The 22,187-nt window shown below is 40.9% G+C and overlaps 1 protein-coding gene across 1 annotated transcript in view; it reads left to right on the forward strand.

The window, feature by feature from the left end:
• LOC143038025 (neurofibromin-like) overlaps positions 1-22,187 on the forward strand; it is a 421,021-nt gene that overhangs the window by 359,810 nt on the left and 39,024 nt on the right. The window contains exons 53-54 of the mRNA XM_076206875.1: positions 8,219-8,405; positions 20,582-20,774. Coding sequence (XP_076062990.1) covers positions 8,219-8,405; positions 20,582-20,774 — 380 coding nt within the window. The remainder of the gene's footprint in view (positions 1-8,218; positions 8,406-20,581; positions 20,775-22,187) is intronic.

Here is a 22,187-nt window from a genome sequence, read left to right on the forward strand (position 1 = left end):
AGGAAATGGATAGCTTTAATTATTTGGGGTTACATGTGGCAGGAAATGGAGGAGTGGAGGTATATGTAAGTAGTAGATTGAGAGAAGCAAGTAAATGCCTTGGGGGATTAAAAAGTATTATGAGAAATAGGTAACTGGGAATGGATGCAAAGAGGAGATTGTATGAAGGGGTGATTGTGCCAATGGCATTGTATGGAGCAGAGACTTGGAATTTAAGAGAGGCAGAGACAAAAAGTTTAAATGTGTTTGAAATGAAATGTCTGAGAAATATGGTAGGGGTTACTTAGTTGGATAGGGTGAGGAGGAGAGCAGGGGTGAAAAGGGGTTTGGGTTTTGGGTTGAAAATCTGAATGGACATGGACTTCAGCAATGTTGTTTCCTGTTTGAGGGTTTGTGTTGTTGCTGAGGATTTTGTGGAGGGTTTTGTCTGTGATTTTGAAAAAGGTTTTACTTTTGATGCAGTGAAGACTTGTTGAATATGTGGTGGAGTTTGCTGAAGATGTTGTGGAAGGCTCTTCTGTGCTATTTTCCAAAATAGTGAACTTATTTTGCACTGTAACAGCTAGAGCAGGATTATCATTGGAGTGGGGTGAAACATCTGGTGGTTGAAAGAGGCGAGATGGTGCTTTGGTTGTGTTTGATGGAGTGGAAGAACTGAAGTGGAGGGAAGAGGCACATCTTCCCTCCACCACCTTTTTGTCTGAAATGAAATTCTCTTCTGGCACTACCAAGACTGATAAACTAGGTTTGCCAGTTGGAGAATGTTCAAGACAGTACCTCTTACATTGTTGGAATTGTATTGGGTAAGCTTCTTTGCAGTGGAAACAGTAATATTCTGATATATATTCTTGGGTATCATGCGAGTCAAGGGCAGAGCAGTAACCACACTGGGGACCAATTGTACAATTCTTCTTTCCATGGCCAAACTAGTAGCACTGTAATGGATGGTCCAGGAAGGCTTTTACTGGAAGAGAAAGAGGGCCAATGTTTATTTGGTTGGTGAGATATGAATTGTAAAATGTTAGGATGATTATGTTACTATTTCCTTGGATCTTTGTAGCTTGGTGGACATCAGGGTACAACAGTAGGATATCATCTATGAATTCATACAAGTCCCAGTTATATACATGCCCTTTGCAGTAATTGAATGTTCTATGTGGCCTGATTGAATCTAAAATCCCATCTGATGGGCAAGGTAGGTGTAGGAACACATTTGCCTGTATCAGGTCTTTTCCCCTGATTAAGGGGGATCTGACAGTCTGGAAAGCCAATTTAAGAAGAAAAAAAAATGAAAATTTAATTTTGCATGGATTTACATTCCAACACTATTCAAAAATACATAGGAAAGTTAATTTTAGCCATTGGCACTCCCTAACATGTGCTAAGTAGGTTTAACCCCTTCCATACGGTGCCGCACACGTAGGCGTCATGGACTTAGATCTCAGTGGCAGCAGCCAATGCCAGCCGTACGACGTGTCGTAATAATACTCGCATCATAAAATATAGTCACCGCTAATATTGATCGTTCTCTCTTTCACCCGCAAATTTTGAATACCACAGAGAATGGGATTCAGGGCACATTTGAGAGAATGTAAAAACACAGGGGCGACTACAATAAATATAATCAAGACGCCGATATGGCAGCCTCGCGAATACACTCGCTCCCCATGACGCCTACGTGTGCGGCACCGTATGGAAGGGGTTAAAGGGACAGTGGGCGTATTAGCCACATGCAAGAATGTACCCTACACGTGACGAAATACAGCTCTTTTCTGTGTGTCTTTTTCTCGATATTTCCCTTTGTTTTGTGTGTGAAAATCTAGTGGCATTTGGCATATTTTTCTCTTAGTTGTTGTACAGACTTGGGCGAAAGTTTGTGCTTTTTAATGAAATGAACTTTTTGTAATGGGTGGCACTCACTTGTTTGGTGATAAGGGAAGGTGCCCATTGCTGATTAAAAAATAACCCTTATCAATGATTTGACACTGTGATGCCACCCCAGCAGTGAGACTTTTACCCATAAAAGCTGATAAAGGCACAGAAAAGGAGAGAAAAAAAGGCTCACCATTGCAGCATTCAACAGATACTAAAGTACATGCATACATATGCTAATGCTTTTTTTCCCCTTACAAGGGAGGTAGCCAAAAAGAAAAAAGCATGAAATCATTCCCACCCATTCCATCCCTAAATACACTCCACTCCCCTCCACCCTCCCTCCCATCTTAGCACCTCCTGGATGATGGGTCATCCCTGCACCTTGTCCACTGCCCTGGGTCAGAAGCAGTGTCGCAAGGCACAGCACATCCACAGCGAGGCCACTTCATTGAATCGGTGACCCCCCCCCCTCTCCATCCCCCCCATGTATAAAAGGAGAAGATGGGGAGAAATCCCTTCGGGCTGCGTCAAATTTTGGTCACACATACAGTGGCCGCGAAAAGTTTGGGCGCAAAATTATAGGCTCCCCAACTTTCAGCTAAACTCAAAACATGCGAAAAATACAACTTTCCGCCCAAACTTTTCGTTATTTTTCAATGCTAGCGTTTGTACCCGTATTTAGCCGAGACAATACGCACTACTTAGCAACTCTGTTTAGGCGCACTCGATGTCACGTGGAGTCAGTTTCTAAACATCTCTCACGGGGAGTAGTCTTTTTTTTGCGGTGGTCTCTGTTTTTGTGCCTTGATATCTCCGTAATGGGAAGTGGTAAAGAGCTGGGAAGAGACACAGTTGTTACAATCATAACCCTCTATAAGGAGGGTTATAAGTGTAAAGATATTGCTACTCGTGTGGGAATTGGAGTGCGTCAAGTGCAAAAGTAGACCAAGAAATTTCGAGACGGAGGAAGTAACATCATTCCTACTCCAAAGCATCGCTCTGGTCGGCCAAGGAAGATATCAAATCGTACTTCTATGGTTATTAGGAGGCAGTTAGATAAAGATCCAACGCTCACAGCTCGAAAACTGAAAGAAAATAACCCTGCACTGCTGCATGATGTGTCTGTAAGATGTATTTCTGATCATTTAGCCAAAGATTTACAATACCGTAGTTGCTGTGCTAAAGTTCTTCCCCTCCAAAGTGCAAAAAACATACGTGATCGCATAGCATTTTGCAAGAAATATAAGGACTGGTCCTTAGAAGACTGGGAACGAGTATTGTGGAGTGATGAGTCAACGTTTGTGGTGTCGTCGGGCTGCAGGTCGAAGCGTGTGAGGCGCCCCAGGGGGTCTGACCCTAATGACCCTCGCTATACAGCTAAAGTGGTGAAACATACTGCAAGTGTTATGGTGTGGGGATGCTTTGCATTTGGTGGAGTTGGCAATTTAGTGTTTCTTGCACAAAATGAGAGTGTAAATCAGCACACTTATTTCGAGTTATTGTGTGATAACCTGCCTGAAAGTTTTGAAAAGTGCAATGCTAGTTGGTTTATGCAGGACGGAGCTCCTGCTCACACAGCTCGGTCTGTTACCCAATGGTTAGAAGACTGTGGTGTTGATTACTTCAAAAAATGGCCTGGAAATTCTCAAGACCTAAATCCCATTGAGCACGTATGGCATATAATTAAAAAACAGCTAAGCTAAAAACAGAAATACAGGATATTTGGGATAATATTATTCCTCAACACGTACAAAACCTGGCAAGATGCATCCCGGCACGTTTGGAGAAGGTCATAAAGCTTAAAGGAAAATCGCTTGGTAAATAAGGTATGTAATAAGCCATTTATAGGTCTTTAAATGATTATTTAAATGTCACAAGTGTTTACATTTGTTACGCGCCCAAACTTTTCGCGGCCACTGTACTACCTCACCCCCCATCCCCCCACCCATTCCACCTCGTGCATCACAACATCATCCATATACAACCATTTTCCATTCACCTGTCTTCTGTCCTCTCCCATCCTTCCTCAACAGACATTCCCCTCTTCCCCAAAGCCCCCTTCACCCCATCCATCCATCTCACCCTAGGATGTCACTCCCTCCACATCTGCCTTCCATACCTCTTTTACTAGTCTTTCTTCACTCATTCTTTCCATGTGTCCAAACCATCCTAATATTCTTTCATCAACCCTATCTCCCAACTCCCTTTTCACCCCTTTTCTCCTCCTCACCTCCTCATTTCTCACTCTATCTAGCCTAGTAACCCCCACCATACTTCTCAGACACCTCATCTCAAACACATTCAAGGATAGTTATAGAAAAAACTTGAAAAGGAACAGTTTCCCACACAGAGCGATAAATACATGGAACAAATTAGACAACAAAACAGTATGTGCTAACACTATACAAGATTTTAAGATAAAACTTGATGCAGAGAGATACAAAGACGGGTCACCACGAGCATAGCTCCCTTCCCGTATATTACAACTAGGTAAATACATTCAAACTCCTTCTCTCTTCCACTCTTATGTTCCATGTTTCTACCCCATACAGTGCTGTTGGCACAATCACTCCTTCATACAGTCTCCTCTTAGCATCCATTCCCAAATATCTATTCCTCATTACACTTTTAACCTACCAAGGCATTTACTCGCTTCTCTCAATCTACATTCTACCTCCACCATCACTCCACCTTTTCCTGCCACATTTGCCCCTAAGTATCTAAAACTATCCACTTCCTCCAGTCGCTCTCCCTTGATGCTCACTTCCAGTCTACTGCCACTTTCACCCCTTGTACATCTCATCACCTTACTTTTACCCACATTTATCTTCAGCTTTTTCTATCACACACTCTCCCAAACTCTGTCACCAACTTTCTCAATCCTTCCTCTGATCCTGCCACAAGCGCAGTGTCGTCTGCAAACAACAGGTGGCTCACCTCCCACTTTTCTCCATTTTCTTTAACCATCTCCAATCCCTGACCCACCACCCTTGCATTTACCTCTCGCACCACCCCATCCATGTACAAGTTGAACAGCCAGGGTGACATAACACATCCCTGATGAAGTCCCACCTTTACCTCAAACCATTCACTCTCTCCATTTCTAATCCTGACACAAGCTCTACTACTCTCGTAAAAACTCTTGACAGCTCCTAGAAGCTTTCCTCCTATCCCATATATCTGCAAAACCTCCCACAGTGCCTTCCTGTCTACCCTGTCATAAGCCTTTTCCAGATCCATAAAAGCCCAAAAAACATCCTTCCCCTTTCCTATAGCTTTCTCACATATCTGTCTTACCACAAAATTTTTATCTACACAACCTCTACCCGTCCTAAATCCACACTGTTCCTCACCAATTACTCCCTCTGTTCCTCTCCTAATCCTCTCAATCAAGATCCTCCCATAAGCCTTCCCAACTACACTTAACCACTTCAGTACGGGACTTAAATCTCGCGGGCAGCAGCCAATGCCAGCCGTATGACGTAACGAAATAATATTCGCATCATAAAATATAGTCGCCGCTTATATCGATCGTTCTCTCTTTCACCCGCGAATTTTGAAAACCACAGAGAATGGGATTCAGGGCGCATTTGGGAGAATGTAAAAACACAGGGGCGACTACAATAAATATAATCAAGACGCCGATATGGCAGCGTCGCGAATCCACTTGCTCCTCATGACGCCTACGTGTGCGGCACCGTATGGAAGGGGTTAACAAGCTAATCCCTCTGAAACTACTACATTCACACTTGTCCCCTTTTCCCTTGTAAAGTGGAACTATACAGGCACTCCTCCAGTCCTCCAGCACTCTACCCTCTCTCCAGCAAACATTAAATAACCTCACCAGCCACTCCACCATCACTATACCTCCTTTTTTTAGACATTCTGCATGGCATCCATCCAGACCAGGTGCCTTACCTGCTTTCATCATCTTAACTGCCTTCACTTCATCCTTCCTTATTTCTCCTCCATTTTCCTCACTCCTTACTCTCATTTTCTTAGCATTTCCCACTGCTTTCCCTCCCAATCCTCCTTTACATTTAGGAATTCCCTAAATTACTCTGCCCATCTTCCTCTTACTGCCGTCTCTCCTATTATCATCTCTCCATCTGCACCTTTTACCTTTTCTTCTCTATTTGATTTGCCTCCTCTTCTCTTAATTTCCATCCAAAACGTCTTTTTATTACTTTCAAAGTTTTCTGTCATACTCTTTACCCATTTCATATGTGCTCTCCTCTTTGCCTCCTTATTCTTATGCTTTACTTCTCTTTTTGTACCTCTCATATGACTCCCTCATCCTATTTTGTAACTACGGTAATCTGTGAAAGCTTGCTTCTTCTCCTCTACAACATTCTTTGTTTCCTTATCCCACCATTCACTACCCTTCCTTCTATTTCCTCCCGTCCTTCTTGTTCCACACACCATCCTTGCACACTTTGTGACTCCCTCCTTGAACCCTCCACATTCCTCCTCCACTCCTAGCTCTACTCTATCCTTCACTCCCTCCCACTCCTCTCTCAGCTTCTTCTTGTACTCCTTCTCCTTTTCCTTTTCATTTAAAGAGTTCACTCTAAGCACCTCCCTACCTTTTGTCCTTTTCCTCTTTCTCCATCTATCCTCCACTCTCAACTCATTTAAATCTATCCAAAAAGCCTCCCTTTCTTCTACACTCTTCTCACTACCAGGCCCACATCTACTTTCCCAGTTTCACCTTCATCCACATTATCCTTGAGGAAACCTCCTTCCACTCCACTACACGTTTACCTATCTCTTCACTTACTAGTATAGCCACCCCTTCTCTCCCTCTCCCTCTCTTCACTCCTGAACGCCTCCCAGCTACACTCCCAAACTCACACTCGCCCTTCCCTCTCAACTTAGTTTCACTCAAAGCCAACACATCCATCTTTCTTCTCACTAGGTAAATACACACACACATTTGTTTTGCTGATTGTTGGGAACCATGTTGTGTAGGCATAGTCTAGGATGGTTCTTAACCTCTTCACTCCGGGGCACATCGCACATCTGTCAGCATTAGCTGCCCGAGGTGTGATATTGCATCATATTAATCGCATTATAAAAAATAAAGTCACTGCTCAATCTTTCGTTCTCTTTCACCCGTGAATTTTGATAACCATAGAAAATATGATGAAGCCAGTTTAGAGAGAATGAGGGTCACGCAGGTACGACTACAATAAATAAATATAATCAAGACGCCGATGTCGGCATCATCGCGTACCCACTTGCTCCTCATGACGCCTACGTAGGCGTCACCGTATGGAAGTGGTTAAGAATTGTTTGAATACTAATTAGAGTTCCTTTTGTCTGAAATTGGTGCTTGTGGTGCATTTTAGTAGGCATATTTTTGTTGCTTCTTACTGATATGAAGATAAGTTGGAAGTAGATATCTGGGAATAGATATAGAAGTGGATGAAGATATGTGGAAGGAGAATGCCTAAAGCAAAAAAAAAACTGTTGCATTACTGTAAAGAGTTTGGGCATATAAAATATCAGGTGAGATAATAGGAAGTATAGTTAAGAATATAGTGTACTGTATAGTGCCAGAAAAACTGTTGGATTACTGTGAAAAGTTTGGGCATATAAAATATCAGGTGAGATAATAGGAAGTATAGTTAAGAATATAGTGTATATAAGTGAATTGTGGACAATGGGATCAGCTTTATGGAAGAGAGTAGTTGTGGAGAATTTGGAAAGAAGAGAAAGGAACAGTCAAAACCGTACATGAAGGAAGTGCGAAAGGTCAGAGAAGAGGAAAACAAGAAAACGGGTGAATGTGAGAGAATGCTTGAAAAGAAAAAATAACTAGCAGAGAGGAAGAAACAGTAACTGAAGGAAATAGAAAACTTAGTGGATGATGAACACATGGAGATCATTTAAGATGGGAAGAGGAGAGGAAGGAAGAAGATGAAAAAGAGTAGAAGATGGAGGGAAGGCAGTGGGGAAGTTGAGTGAGTTCTTGAAGGAAAAAATGAGGAGAAAGGGAGGAGTAACAGAGACAACTATTCTCTTGGTTTGAGCTGTATAATCCAGCACAGGTGGTTGGGTTTGCAGTGTCCCTGAGAGAACAGTGCTGTAGAATAAAAAATATCTTAATGTCTTGATAATTGCAGTGATTTAGAAGATATATATATTTGGTGCCAGATTTAAAAGTACACATGGTACATTGAATATTTCTATTTTCCTTGTTACAATCTTATGTTGCCTGTGAAGTATTGTTTTAGATTATGACACTTTTAAGATTACAAGATACAAGATATTAAGTAGGAAGATGTAAATAATTGTTTCACCTAAGTGCATAAATTTTAACAAAGGTTTCATGTTTCAGCCATTCGTTGCTGGATGCCAAGATTACATCAGTGCTGTCACTGTGTCATGATGGGGTCATCCTGAGTGCAGTGCAATCCATCATCCAGAACATGATTGCCTGTGAGGACCAGGGTCATCAGCAGCTCCATCACCTCCAGAGTTGTGGCTTTGGTGGGCTATGGCGATTTGCTGGACCCTTCACTAAAGTAAGTTATCTTAAATTGGTGGACAGAATTCATCAAAGATTTCCATCTTGAGCAATTAGAATAATATATTTTATTCCACATGTTACTTTTTGTTTTACAATAATATATAAAAAAAACTCAAAACTTGAGTCTTATTCACTGGTTACACAATAACAAGACATTTTATGGCCTTTTGCAAATTGCATGGGAATCATGGTAGTAGAATTCTTCACACACACCCCTACCCATACTACAGGTGACATGAGAAAGAGTCATAGAAGTATTAAAGGACAGTTACAAATGAACTGCATAAAGTCATAATACAAAAATAGCATCATTCCTCTATGAGAAGTGATTTTACTCTAATGTAGATAAATGATATGTGGCTCCAGTTCATAGGGGCACCCCAAAACCATCCCCATTGGCTGCATGCTACCATGCAATTACTACTGCACAATTAATTGCAGTCAATACCACAGTACAGGGAGGAGGATTTAGCATTAGGTTTATAGATTGATGGGTTTATGCGTGTATATTTACCTAATTGTAGTATATCTAATTTTTTAACATGCCTAGCCTCAAATTCATGTACAGTTCCAACTTAATCTATATCCTTGATTCCCAATCATCATATTTAGATTTGAATTCGTGTTTAAGCTTGGGCTATATCACCTTCTAAGCTATTCCAAGTATTTGTGCGTCTATATGGAAAACTGTATTTCTTCACATCCTTTAGACATGTGGTCTTTCATAATTTACTCCTATGGCCTCTTAAAGCCCTTCCTCTTTAATCTGGAGATATCTTCTGTCAATGATCTGAATACTGTCATCATATCACCTCTTTCTCTTTGATCTTTCTTCTGTCAATGATCTGAATACTGTCATCATATCACCTCTTTCTCTTTGATCTTTCAAAGTTGGCAGACCCAGTGCTTTTAGTCTATCCTCACATGGTTTATCTGCCAGGTTGGGGACCAGTTTGCTTACTGCCGTTTGTATTCTCCCAGTCTTGCTTATGTCCTTCACTCAGTGTGAAGACCATTGACATGTATTCCAGTCGTAGACAAATCAGGAATTCAGTGAGATTTTTCATCATCTATTAATCCATATTCATCCATGACCTTACATCCATGATGGGGCAACCAAGGATGAGATGGATGTGGTGAAAGGGGTGTTGAGCAAGAGGGATATCTGTTGATGAAGGGAGAAGGCAGAAGATAGGGGTGACTGGAGAATGGCTGTGTATGAATGACACTGTGATGAATGAATGGGTGGGGGGTGGGGGTTACAGAGTGGTTGTATGTGAATGATATTTTGATGCAGGCTAAATGGATTTCTCCCTGCCTTCAGTGTTTCTGCATTAGGGGATGGAGGTGAGGGTCGCCAATTAAATGAAGTGGCCTTACTGTGGATGTGTTGTGTCTTGATGCATTGCTTCTGACCCAGGGCAATGTGCAAGATGTAGGGATGACCCATCATCCATGAGGAGCCAAGATGAGAGGGACAGAGGTGTGGTGGATGGGAGTAGAATGGGTGGGAGTGGAATTATGCATTTTGACTTTGGCTACCTCCCGGGTAAGGGAAAAGAGCTCTTGGTATATGTATGTATGTATTCATCCATATAGTGAAATGCCACTTTAATCTTCTGCAGTAGTCCTCGATAGAGATGACGTATTAAAGTGGGACAGAAGAGAAACAAGAGGACATGGAATGAAACTAAAGAATGACACTTATAGAAGAGACATAAAAAAGAATAGCTTCCCACATAGAGTGATTGATGTCTAAAACAAACTGAACCGAGAAACAGTGAATGCCAAAACTATACACTATTTTAAGAATAAACTGGATGCGGAGAGATATGAAAACGGGTCTCTACGAGCATAGCTCTCGTCCCGTAAAATACAACTAGGTAAATATTACAACACCAAGGAATGAGCAGTCAAGATCGCAAGTGATTTCAAACAGGAACTCAAAGCCGCACTCACATCCTCTCCCTGGGTTGAAAATGACAAAATAACCTTAGACAACGTATTCTCACTCTTTGGTTTTTACATAGAATTGGATGTCTGAAGAGCGAGAGTACGTTGTCTAAGGTCATTTTATCATTTTCAACCCAGGGAGAGGATGTGAGTGCGGCTTTGAGAAAGAAAAGGAAGAGTATAAGAAGAAGCTGTCTGTCAGAATGTTCATCTCTTCAAGATGTTTGGTCCATCAATTTTTCACAATCCTTTCACATAATTTCACTATTATGCTGGTTAGTGATACTGACCTATAATTTAGTGAATTGGCACCACATTTGCCTTTTTCCAATCAAATGGCACAAAAGCTTCTTTCAAATTGCATGTAATAAGACTGTGAATCTTGTGCACTAGTTGTTCCCTTCATTCTTTTCACATCCAATGATCCCAAGAGATTGGGCACTTCCCTCACATCTACATTTATATCTGCTAGACCTGGGTTTTTGTACCTCTCACTTTCCTCCAAAAAATTGGTCTGCTTTCTGAAGACTGATTGGAAAATTTGATTTATTATTTTTGCCTAAAGCCTCTTTCAAAGACCTCACCACCCAGTATTACTTTCCTATGCCTCAATTAACCATTTATAAATCTGTAAAACAATTTTGGTTCATCTTTGCATTAAATATACTACACCTCTTTCAAACTTGCTTTCTTTTTGTGAATACTTATATAGTCATTTCTAGCTTGTTTGTAAGCTTCTTTTGTTTTATTGCTTTTTCTTTTCTTCCATTTTCCCTAAGCCATGCCCCTGGCCTATTTTGCAATCTCACACTTTTTGTTAAACCAGTCCTTTTTCTGCTTCTTCCACAAATTTTTGTCACATGTTTGTTCACTCCTTGGTTGTAAATGTCAAGAAAGTTTTCCCATTTCCTCCTTATTCCCATAATATTCATGAATTCCTCCCAGTCTGCTTTTTCAAAGAATTTTTTCAACCCTAAGTAATCTGCTTTCAGTTGAGTCTCCCTTGCCTGTGTGATCCATTCTTTGGCTCTCTTTCCTCATCCTCCAGCTGATATTTAGTTGTTACATGGTCATTTTTTTCCTGTGGAGCAAAGGTAGTTCAATGAGCTGATGATGTCTGGCTCTTTGGTTAGTAGCAGATCAAATCATGTGGGAATGTCATCTCTTTCCTGGTTAACACACTTTAGACACTGGGTCATTGTGTTCTCCATTGCCATACTTAACAGGGTATTCCCCCAGAAATCTGCTTTGCTGCTTACTTCCCATTCCTCACAGTTGACCTCACACCAATTAAGATATTTGTTAAGGACTAAAATGCCACTTTGTTCACTAGTTCTGTTTAGAAAAAGAGCTGTGTCCAATAACATTTTGTGATATTCAGCTTCATTCCAGGCTCTTGTCCTGGGAGGGACATATGTCACCATGAAGTCTCTTTTATTCTGCCCATTAGTACAAATTTTTAGGTGGATTGCTTCAGCCTTGCCTTGCCTTCACTCACATTTGTTTCTTCCACCTTTATGTCACATCTCACCACAGACATTATCCGTCCACCTACTTTATCTTCTCTGTCTCTTCTCCAGGTGTATCTATTGTTCCCCAACAGTAGATAAACATTTTTGGGAGTTTGGTCTCTACTAGACACAAAATATCAAGCTCATTTAACCCTAAGTAGTCATTTATCTCCAATCTGGCTAATAGTAAACCATCAACATTAGCATATACTACTCTTAAGTTTCTTTGTAGTGTTTCCTTCCCCCCCCCCTTTTTTTCTCCATTTCCTCACATTCTGATTGACAACTCTTCTTTCTCTCAAAATAGAAAATAATAATAATCATCTTCTATCCTATCATTTTTGGCTTTGGCTTCCTGTAAGAGCTTTTGTGTCTTTGTTCATTCCTCTTCATTAACATCTTTCCTGATCCAAATATTTTTTTAACTCTTCCTCTTGTCCTAATGTCCAATTAGATGAAGCAGCCTTGCTCTGGATGTGCTGTGTCTTTCTGTATTACTTCTGACCTGGGGCAGTGGGTGAGATGCAGGGATGACCCGTTGTCCAGGAGGAGCAGAGAAAAGGGGGAGGGAGAGGTGGTGAATTGGAGTGGATTATGTGGAGATAAAATGGGTTGGAGTGAATTTATGCCTTTGACTTTGGCTACCTCCTGTGTAAGGGGGGAAAACCCTTGGTATATGTATGTATTTATGCTAACTTCCAAGACTTGCTTACTTTGCCATAAATTGTGACTTCAGCCTTGAATGCATGCCATTCCTTTTATACTGAGCTAACCTACACATGCTATCAGTCTGGTCTGTTACATCCATGTCCTTGCCTAGAGATATTGAGATGATTTCCATTAATCTTTTGCATCTTGTATTAACCTAGTTGTATTTTACTGGATGAGAGTGCTCATAGTGACCCGTTTTCATATCTCTCCACATCCAGTTTGTTCTTAAAATCATGTATAGTTCTGGCATTCACTGTTTCTCAGTTCAGTTTCTTCCAGACATCAATCACTCTATGTGGGAAGCTCTTTTTTTTTTTTCTCTCTCTCTCTCTCTCTCCACATATCTTCTGTAACTGTCCTTCTTTAGTTTCTTTTCGTGTCCTCTTGTTTCTCTTCTGTCCCACTTTAATAAGTCATTTCTATCAAGAACTTCCATCCCTTTCATAATTCTGAAAATGGTTAACAAATGGCCTCTTTCCTTTCTCTGTTCTAGTGTTGACAACTGTTATTTCTCCAATCTTTGTTCATATGTCAGATTTGACAGTGTGGGTGCCATTTTTGTCGCTGCTCTTTGGATTCTTCCTAATTTTCTTATGTTCTTTTTTGTGCTAGGTACCCACATGATACAGCATATTCTAATTTTGGTCTTATCAGTGTAACAATTATTTTTTTAACCATCTCCTCATCTATGTAGTCAAAGGCTACTTTCATTGATCTTAATAAGTTGTAAGTCTTTCCAAATAATTTATTTACATGTTTGTCAGGTGGCAAGTCACTCCTAGATCCCTCTCTGAGTTTACTTTTTTCACTTCTGTTTCCAATTTTATATTGTCCCGAAACTCTATTTTTACTTTTTCCAAATTCCATTATGCTACATTGTTTGATGTTGAAGTTCATCTCATATCTCCGACTCCATACCCATATTTTATCCAGGTCATCTTGCAGCGATCTGCAATATTCTTCTGTTCTTACTCTCTTAAGTAATTTGGCATCATCAGCAATAAAGTTCATGTAACAATTTACTCCCTCATCCATATCATTTATGTATATGGCAAACATTAAAGGAGCCAAAACAGAGCCTTGTGGGATGCTACTTTTCACATCTTCCAATTTCGAATTTTTATCTCTAAGTACCACTCTCATTTTTCTCCCAGTTAAGAAATCCTTCACCCATTCCAACAGTTTGCCTTGAATTCCTCCTATTTTTTCAATTTTATTTATTAATTTTTTGTGTGGTACTTTGTCAAATTCTTTCTGCAAATCCAAGAAGGCGCAATCTGCCCATCCATCCCTTTCTTGTATTATCTCAATTAAGCTCGAGTAAAAGCAGATTAGGTTTGTGGTGCACGATCTTCCACTTCTAGAATAAAATTGTTTGGGGTTTATTATTTTGTTATCTTCCAAGTGTTTGGACCATTTGTTCCTGATGACCTTTTTGCATATTTTTGTTACTGTGCTTGTAAGGGATACTGGTCTGAAGTTTGTAGGATCTTCCCTATTTCCTCCTTTATGTATTGGTACTCCTTTATGTATTGGTACATCCAGGAGGTGCTCAGATGAGAGGAAGGGTGGGAGGGGTGTGGAGTGTATTTAGGGATGAAATGGGTGGGAGTGTTTTTATGCCTTTCCCTTTTTGGCTACCTCCCTTGGAAGGGGGAAAAAGCCTTGGTATATGTATGTATGTATGTATTGGTACTATGTTTGCATCTTTCCAATCTTGCGGCACCTTTCCCTCTTTGAGTGAGAAGTCAATTATCTTGTATAGTTTGTCTGTCAGTTCATCTATACATTCTTTCAGTATCCAATTTGCAATTCCACCTGGTCCGTGCAATTTTCTGACATCTAGGCCTTTTTATTTGGTCTCATTTCTTTTTGTGTTATCTTTATTTCTTTCATCATGGGTGATCTTTCTTGTCCATCTTCCCAAGATTGTGAGCTCTCAGTTCCAAAAACAGACCTGAAATGTCTGATCATAACTTCTGCCATCTGTGTCATCTATGTATTCTTTATCTCCTTCACGCAGTTTCACTATTTCATGTTTATCCTTTAGTTTGTCATTTATATATCTGTAAAAGAGTTTAGGTTGATACATACATTTGTCCATGATATCCCTTTCATATACTCTTTTTTTCTTTCCTGCATATATTCACATATTCATTCCTAAGTTTTATATATGTTTGCCATTTAGATGTTTTTCTTTTTTCCATTTTATACTACGACTGCCCCTCCGTTACGCTGTCCCCCAACCCCTTGTTACTGTCCTGTACAATTTCTCTGAATATTCATTTCCTTTTTTGCCTACCTACCCTGTGGTGGGGGCAAAAGAATACTGCCACCAAGTATTTGCACGGATCGTAAGAGGCGAGAAAAATGGGACTGGGATTGGGACCAGGCATCCTTTTCCCTTAAAATAGTAAAGGCATAAGAGGGTCTAGGAGTTTTCCAACCAGCACCCTAAGGTTTGGGTCTTTTAATGTGCATGGATGTGGTACAGATGAGAGTAAAAGGGAAGAGATAGGTAGTATGTTTGTGAGAAGAAAGATGGATGTGTTGCCTTTGAGTGAAACCAAGTTGAGAGGGAAGGGCAAGTGTAAGTTTGGGAGTGTAAATGGGAGGTTATCAGGAGTGAAGAGAGGGCGAGGGAGAGAAGGGTGGCTAAACTAGTAAGTTAAGAGATAGATAAAAGTGTAGTGGAGTGGAAGGAGGTTTCCTCAAGGATGATGTGGATGAAGGTGAAACTGGGAAAGGAGATGTGGGTCTTTGTAAGTGCATATGGGCCTGGTAGTGAGAAGAGTGTAGAAGAAAGGGAGGCTTTTTGGATAGATTTAAATGAGTGCATAGAGGGATTAAGGAGAAACATCAATGTAATAGTACTGGGAGACCTTAATGCTAGGATAGGATATGAACCAATTGACAGAGTGGTTGGGAAATGTGGAGTTCCAGGAAAGAATCGTAGTGGAGAGTTGATGGTGGAAATGTGTCTAGAGAGTTGATGATAGCAAATATAGTGTTTCGGAAGAAAGTCAAGCATAAGTACACATGGGAGAGGGTGGTGGATGGAAGGGTGGTAGATAGAGCGTTAATGGACTATGTAGTGGTAGATAGGAGTATAATAGGAAGAATTAAGGATGTACATGTGCTAAGGGGAGAGAGTGAGGGAATATCAGATAATTTTTTGGTGGAAGGTAAGTTGAGAGTGGAGGATAGATGGAGAAAGAGGAAAGGGACAAAAGGTAGGGAGGTGCTTAGAGTGAACTCTTTAAATGAGAAGGAAAAGGAGTACAAGAAGAAGCTGAGAGAGGAGTGAGAGGGAGTGAAGGACAGAGTAGAGCTAGGAGTGGAGGAGGAATGGGAATGGTTCAAGGAGGGAGTCACAAAATGTGCAAAGATGGTGTGTGGAACAAGAAGGATGGGAGGAAATAGAAGGAAGGGTAGTGAATGTTGGGATGAGGAAACAAAGAAGGTTGTAGAAGAGAAGAAGTGAGCTTTCACAGATTGGTTACAAAATAGGATGAGGGAGTCATATGAGAGGTACAAAGAAAAGAAAAGAAGTAAAGCACAAGGTAAAGGAGGCAAAGAGGAGAGCAGATGTGAAATGGGGTAAGAGTATGACAGAAAATTTTGAAATTAAGAGAGGAAGAGGAGGTGAATCAAATAGAGAAGAAAAGGTGAAAGGTACAGATGGAAAGATGATAATGGAAGAAAAGGCAGTAAGGAGAAGATGGGCAGAATATTTTAGGGAGTTGCTAAATGTGAAGGAGGATAGGAAGGGAAAGATAGTTGCAGTGGGAAATGCTAAGGAAATGACTGTGATGAGTTAGGAAAATGGAGGAGAAATAAGGAAGGATGAAGTGAAGGCAGTTGTTAAGATGATGAAAGCAGGTAAGGCACCTGGTCTGGATGGATGCCATGCAGAATGTCTAACAAAAAGGAGGTACAGTAATGGTGGAGTGGCTGGTGAGGTTATTTAATGTTTGTTTAAGAGAGGGTAGAGTGCTAGAGGACTGGAAGAGTGCCTGTATAGTCCCGCTTTACAAGGGAAAAGGGGACAAGTGTGAGTGTAGTAGTTTCAGAGGGATTAGCTCGTTAAGTGTAGTTGGGAAGGCCTATGGGAGGATCTTGACTGAGAGGATTAGGAGAGGAACAGAGGGAGTAATTGGTGAGGAACAGTGTGGATTTAGGATGGGTAGAGGTTGTGTAGATCAGATTTTTGTGGTAAGACAGATATGTGAGAAAGCTATAGGATAGGGGAAGGATGTTTTTTGGGTTTTATGGATTGGAAAAGGCTCACGACAGGATAGACAGGAAGGCACTGTGGGAGTTTTTGCGGATATACGGGATTGGAGGAAAGCTTCTGGGAGCTGTCAAGAGTTTTTACGAGAGTAGTAGAGCATGTGTCAGGATTAGAAATGGAGAGAGTGAGTGGTTCGAGATAAAGGTGGGACTTTGTCAGGGATGCGTTATGTCACCCTGGCTGTTCAACTTGGTGGGACTTTGTCAGGGATGTGTTATGTCACCCTGGCTGTTCCACTTATACATGGATGGGGTAGTGCGAGAGGTAAATGCAAGGGTAGTGGGTCAGGGATTGGAGATGGTTAAAGAAAATGTAGAAAAGTGGGAGGTGAGCCAGCTGCTGTTTGCGGACGACACTGCGCTTGTGGCAGGATCGGAGGAGGGATTGAGGAAGTTGGTGGCAGAGTTTGGTAGAGTGTGTGAAAGAAGAAATCTGAAGATAAATGTGGGTAAAAGTAAGATGATGAGATGTACAAGGGGTGAAAGTGGCAACAGACTGGAAGTGAGCATCAAGGGAGAGCGACTGGAGGAAGTGAATAGTTTTAGATACTTGGGTGCAAATGTGGCAGGAAAGGGTGGAATGGAGGTGGAGGTAGAATGTAGATTGAGAGAAGCGAGTAAATGCCTTGGTAGATTAAAAAGTGTAATGAGGAATAGACATTTGGGAATGGAGGCTAAGAGGAGACTGTATGAAGGAGTGATTGTGCCAACAGCACTGTATGGGGCAGAAACATGTAACATAAGAGAGGAAGAGAGAAGGAGTTTGAATGTGTTTGAGATGAGGTGTCTGAGAAGTATGATGGGTGTTACTAGGCTAGATACATACATATATCACAGGCTTTTTCCCCCTTACATGGGGGGGTAGCCAAAAAGAAAAAGGCATAGAAATCACTCCCACCCATTTCATTTCCCATATATTCCACTCTCCTCCACCCTTCTCCCTCCCTCCCATCTTGGCACCTCCTGGATGACAGGTCATCCCTGCATCCTGTCCACTGCTCTGGGTCAGAAGCAGTGTCACAAGACACAGCACATCCACAGCAAGGCCGCTTCATAAATTCAGCAATCCCCCTCTCCGTCCCCTGATGCAGGAAAGGAGAAGAGGGGGAGAAATCCCTTCGGGCTGCGTCAATTTTTTTCTTGTACATACTTCCTCACCCCCCATCCCCCACCCACACCCCTGTCTGGGGTATTGGCTGCATATTATTGTGTTACAGTAGCATGCAGTTGATACTTTAGGGTCTATATGGGGTGCCCCTACGGACCAGAGCCACACATCATTTTGTCTGTGAAAGAGGAAAACTCTGTACATAGGGAAATGATGACACTTTTATACTATGACTGTCCCTTTGTTATGCTGTCCCCCCAACCTCTTGTTACTGTCCTGTACCATTCCTCTGAATATTCATTTCCTTTTTTTGCCTACCTACCCTGTGGTGGGGTAAAAGAATGCTGCCACCAAGTCTTTCCACTTGAGTCGTAAAAGGCAACAAAAAAGGGACGGGGGAATGGGATTAGGAGTCCTACCTGTAGCCCCAAAAGGGGACATTCCTAAAAAAGAAAAAAAAAACTAGGCTAGATAGAGTGATAAATGAGGAGGTGAGGAGGAGAACAGGGGTGGAAAGGAAGTTGGGAGATAGGGTTGATGAAAGAGTATTAGGATGGTTTGGACACATGGAAAGAATGAGTGAAGAAAGACTAGTAAAAGAGGTATGGAAGGCAGATGTGGAGGGAGTGAACATGAGGGGACCTCCTAGGATGAGATGGATGGATGGGGTGAAGGGGGCTTTGGGGAAGAGGGGGATGTCTGTTGAGGAAGGACGGGAGAGGACAGAAGACAGAGGTGAATGGAGAATGGTTGTGTATGGATGATGCTTTGATGCATGAGGTGGAATGGGTGGGGGGATTGGGGTTGAGGTAGTATGTGTGAGCAAAATTTGATGCAGCCTAAAGGGATTTCTCCCCCTCTTCTCCTTTTATGCAATGGGGGGACGGAGAGGGGGGGGTTGCCGATATAATGAAGCGGCCTTGCTGTGGATGTGCTGTGTTTTGCGACACTGCTTCTGACCCAGGGCAGTGGACAAGGTCCAGGGATGACCCGTCATCCATGAGGTGCTAAGATGGGAGGGGGGATGGAAGGGAGTGGAGTGTATTTAGGGATGGAATGGGTGGGAATGATTTTACGCCTTTTTCTTTTTGGCTACGTCCCTTGTAAGGGGAAAAAAGCCTTGGTATATGTATGTATCTCTCACCCAATTTTCCTTTTCTTTAATTACTTTCATAACTTTCTTTTGTATTTTCCTCCATCTGCTTTTGTAATATTTCTCTAAAAGATATTTCTTGATTTTCCTGTTCTTGTTTCCATTGATTTTTTATTTCAATGAGGTCTTTCTTTGATTGACTCTGCCACTTTTCTGGTCACTACTTGCCACTGTTCTTTGACCTCCTTTTTCAGTTCATCATTTTTATTTTTATCATCATTTTTTCATTCTCTCATTTTTCTTTTAAGAATTTCAATTTCACTCTTTAGGTCACTTAATTCTTTAATCATTTGCTCAGTACTCTTTTGCAATGTAATCAATTCCCTGCGTACATTTTGGTAATCCAGTTTCAAATCTATGATTTCTTCCATTAAGTCATTTACTTTGCAATTTCTTAGTGCATTACTATATCTAATTTCTCTGTCTATATCTAAACTTTTACCTACTTCACCTGGGTTTCTTTGAAATCCTGAAAAGACATTATTTTCCCACCTTGGGTTTTTTCTAGGAGTATCTATTAAACAATGGTGTTTGGGGATGACACCTCTAGGGCTTTCTACTATACTCATGTCAAGTCCTATCTTAGTTGGTTCATTTGTTATTCTTTCTTCTTTATCTTTCTCCATTTTGCCAGAACTATACCTAATTCAAGAACTGGAAAAAACTTTTACCAGTCACAACGAGTACCATAGCATATCCATTTTGCACAATAGCAATAGGTTTCCTTCGTTATTGGTGACGAAACCGCTAGATAGGCACGCTCACAACTCGGCACTTCCTTTCGCTTAGGTGTCTGTGCATAAGTGTGTGTGTATATACATGTATATATCTTCTCTTTTTCTTCATGAGGGGGCAGGAAAGGGGGTTGTTGATTAAGCAGCCTGGCTGTGGATGTGCTGTGTCTTACATTGCTTCTGACCCAGGGCATTGGGTGGGATACAAGGATGACCTGTCATCTATGAAGAGCTAAGATGAGAGGGAAGAAAGAGTGGATGGGAGTGGAATGGGTGGGAGTAGGTACTTGCCTTTGACTTGGCTACCTCCCTTATAAGGGTGAAAAAGCCCTTGCTATATATAGATATGTTTATGTTTATATAGCTGAGTTGGTTAAGGTGTCGATACTTGCAGTGTAGGTCAAGCTGATAGCAGTTTGAACCCTGCAAAGGGCAAGTTGAACTAGAGGCATGGTTCATTAAATTCCATGCTACAAAGTCCACTGTAAGTGGGGGGGGTAGTGTGATGTTAAACAAAATCAATCAGTGTATGCATATGTATGTATACATACATACATACATACATACATACATACATACATACTTCAGTTAAAGGTTAAATTGATTGTGTTTAAATCTAAATAATTGTGGAGACAGCAGTAATGCTGTGACTTGTGTATTACTTATCATATGTAATGTTACATATAACACCCTGTTTTTCAATGACAGAGCAACTGTACAGCGGAGAATGCAGAGTTGTTTGTAAACTGCTTGGAAGCAATGGTAGAGACCTGTTTGCCAAGTGATGGAGATGATAACTCTGAGCTGGGGTTGGCACAGTACCCCTCAATGTTGTCAGTGGCATCAGTCAACCTCTCCTCCTCTATGTCCTCCCTCACCTTAGCATCACCCACCGAGATTGGTAAGTAATGCTTGACATTTTGCACATTATTGATGATTTGTTGCCTTGAGTTTCACTGAATTGGAAAATCTGTAGTCCCACATCAATTGGTAATGGTATTTAGGCTTTCCCACAGATCTCTCTGGGGAGAAACTATGGACTGTTGTCTTTGTTGTATTAGTCTGGGACTGTCTCTATGCCACTGGCTGAAAGAGGTAGAGGGTCTTTGCTCCAATGCAAAGACTTAGTATCAGCCTATCAGAGCTGCATCTCCTCATGGAGGTGAGGGGATTGATGGGTTTTGAATATGGGCAGCTTTGCTATCCATCTTGTAGGACCACTTACAAATACCTATCAATGGTCCCAGAGATTTGAATATGTAGAGTAAATTCTCAATTTATTTTCATGTTTATTATAATTTCACTTAGTATTCTTATGGTTGTGGGGAGTCAAATTTTTTATATGGATAGTAGTGATGCAAGGGTCAGGAGTAGAGAGACTGAGTGGTTTGAGGTGAAGGCGGGTTGCACCACTGTTGTTAATGTCACCATAATTGTATAGAGTGTGATTCGATATGGTCTTGCATCATGTGTTGGACTTGTGATTGGCTGCTATTGCTCTTCTGGATGAGAGCTCCAGGCTCATATATGGTGAGGTCTTTGGGTTATACTGTGAACAAACTATAGATCAGTCTCCCTTACAAGCACAATAGCTAAAATATGTGAAAAAGTTATCAAAAGTAGATGGACTAAACATCTGGAAGAAAACAATATACTGAATCCAAAACAATTTGGCTTTAGCCAAGGAAGAACATGTGCCACAAAGTTGATTTGTTTTTATTCAAGGTTAATAGATATAATGCAAGAAAGGGATGGATGGGCACATTATGCTTTCCTAGATTTACAAGAGACATTTGATAAAGTACCACACAAAGAGCTCATAAGAAAACTCAAAATAACAGGAGGTGTACAAGGAAATTTATTGAAGTGGATGGAAGATTTCTTGCATGGGAGAAAAATAAGGGTGGTATTTATAGATAAAAATCGACCTGGGAAGAAATGATAAGTGGAGTCCCACAAAGTTCTGTATTAGCTACAATAATGTTTACTATATATATAAATGACACAAATGAAAGTGTAGAATGTTATATGAACTTTTTTGCAGATGACACAAAACTACTAAAGAAAGTACAGAAAAAGACTGAATCACTACAGAGAGACCTGGACAAAGTCTAGGAATGGAGACAAAAGTGGGAAGTAAACTTCAACATCAAGAAATGTAGTATAATGAAGTTTGGAAAAAGTGAAAAAAGAATATCAGGATAATATAAAATTGGTACAAAGGAAGTAAGAAAAGTTAGCTCCAAAAAGGACCTAGGAGTAATTATTAACAAAGACGTGTCACCAGGTATGCATATCAACAAAATAAATAGAA

This window comes from Oratosquilla oratoria, chromosome 23, assembly GCF_046742065.1.
Source record: "Oratosquilla oratoria isolate Oo_2021 chromosome 23, ASM4674206v1, whole genome shotgun sequence".
Lineage (NCBI taxonomy): Eukaryota > Metazoa > Arthropoda > Malacostraca > Stomatopoda > Squillidae > Oratosquilla > Oratosquilla oratoria.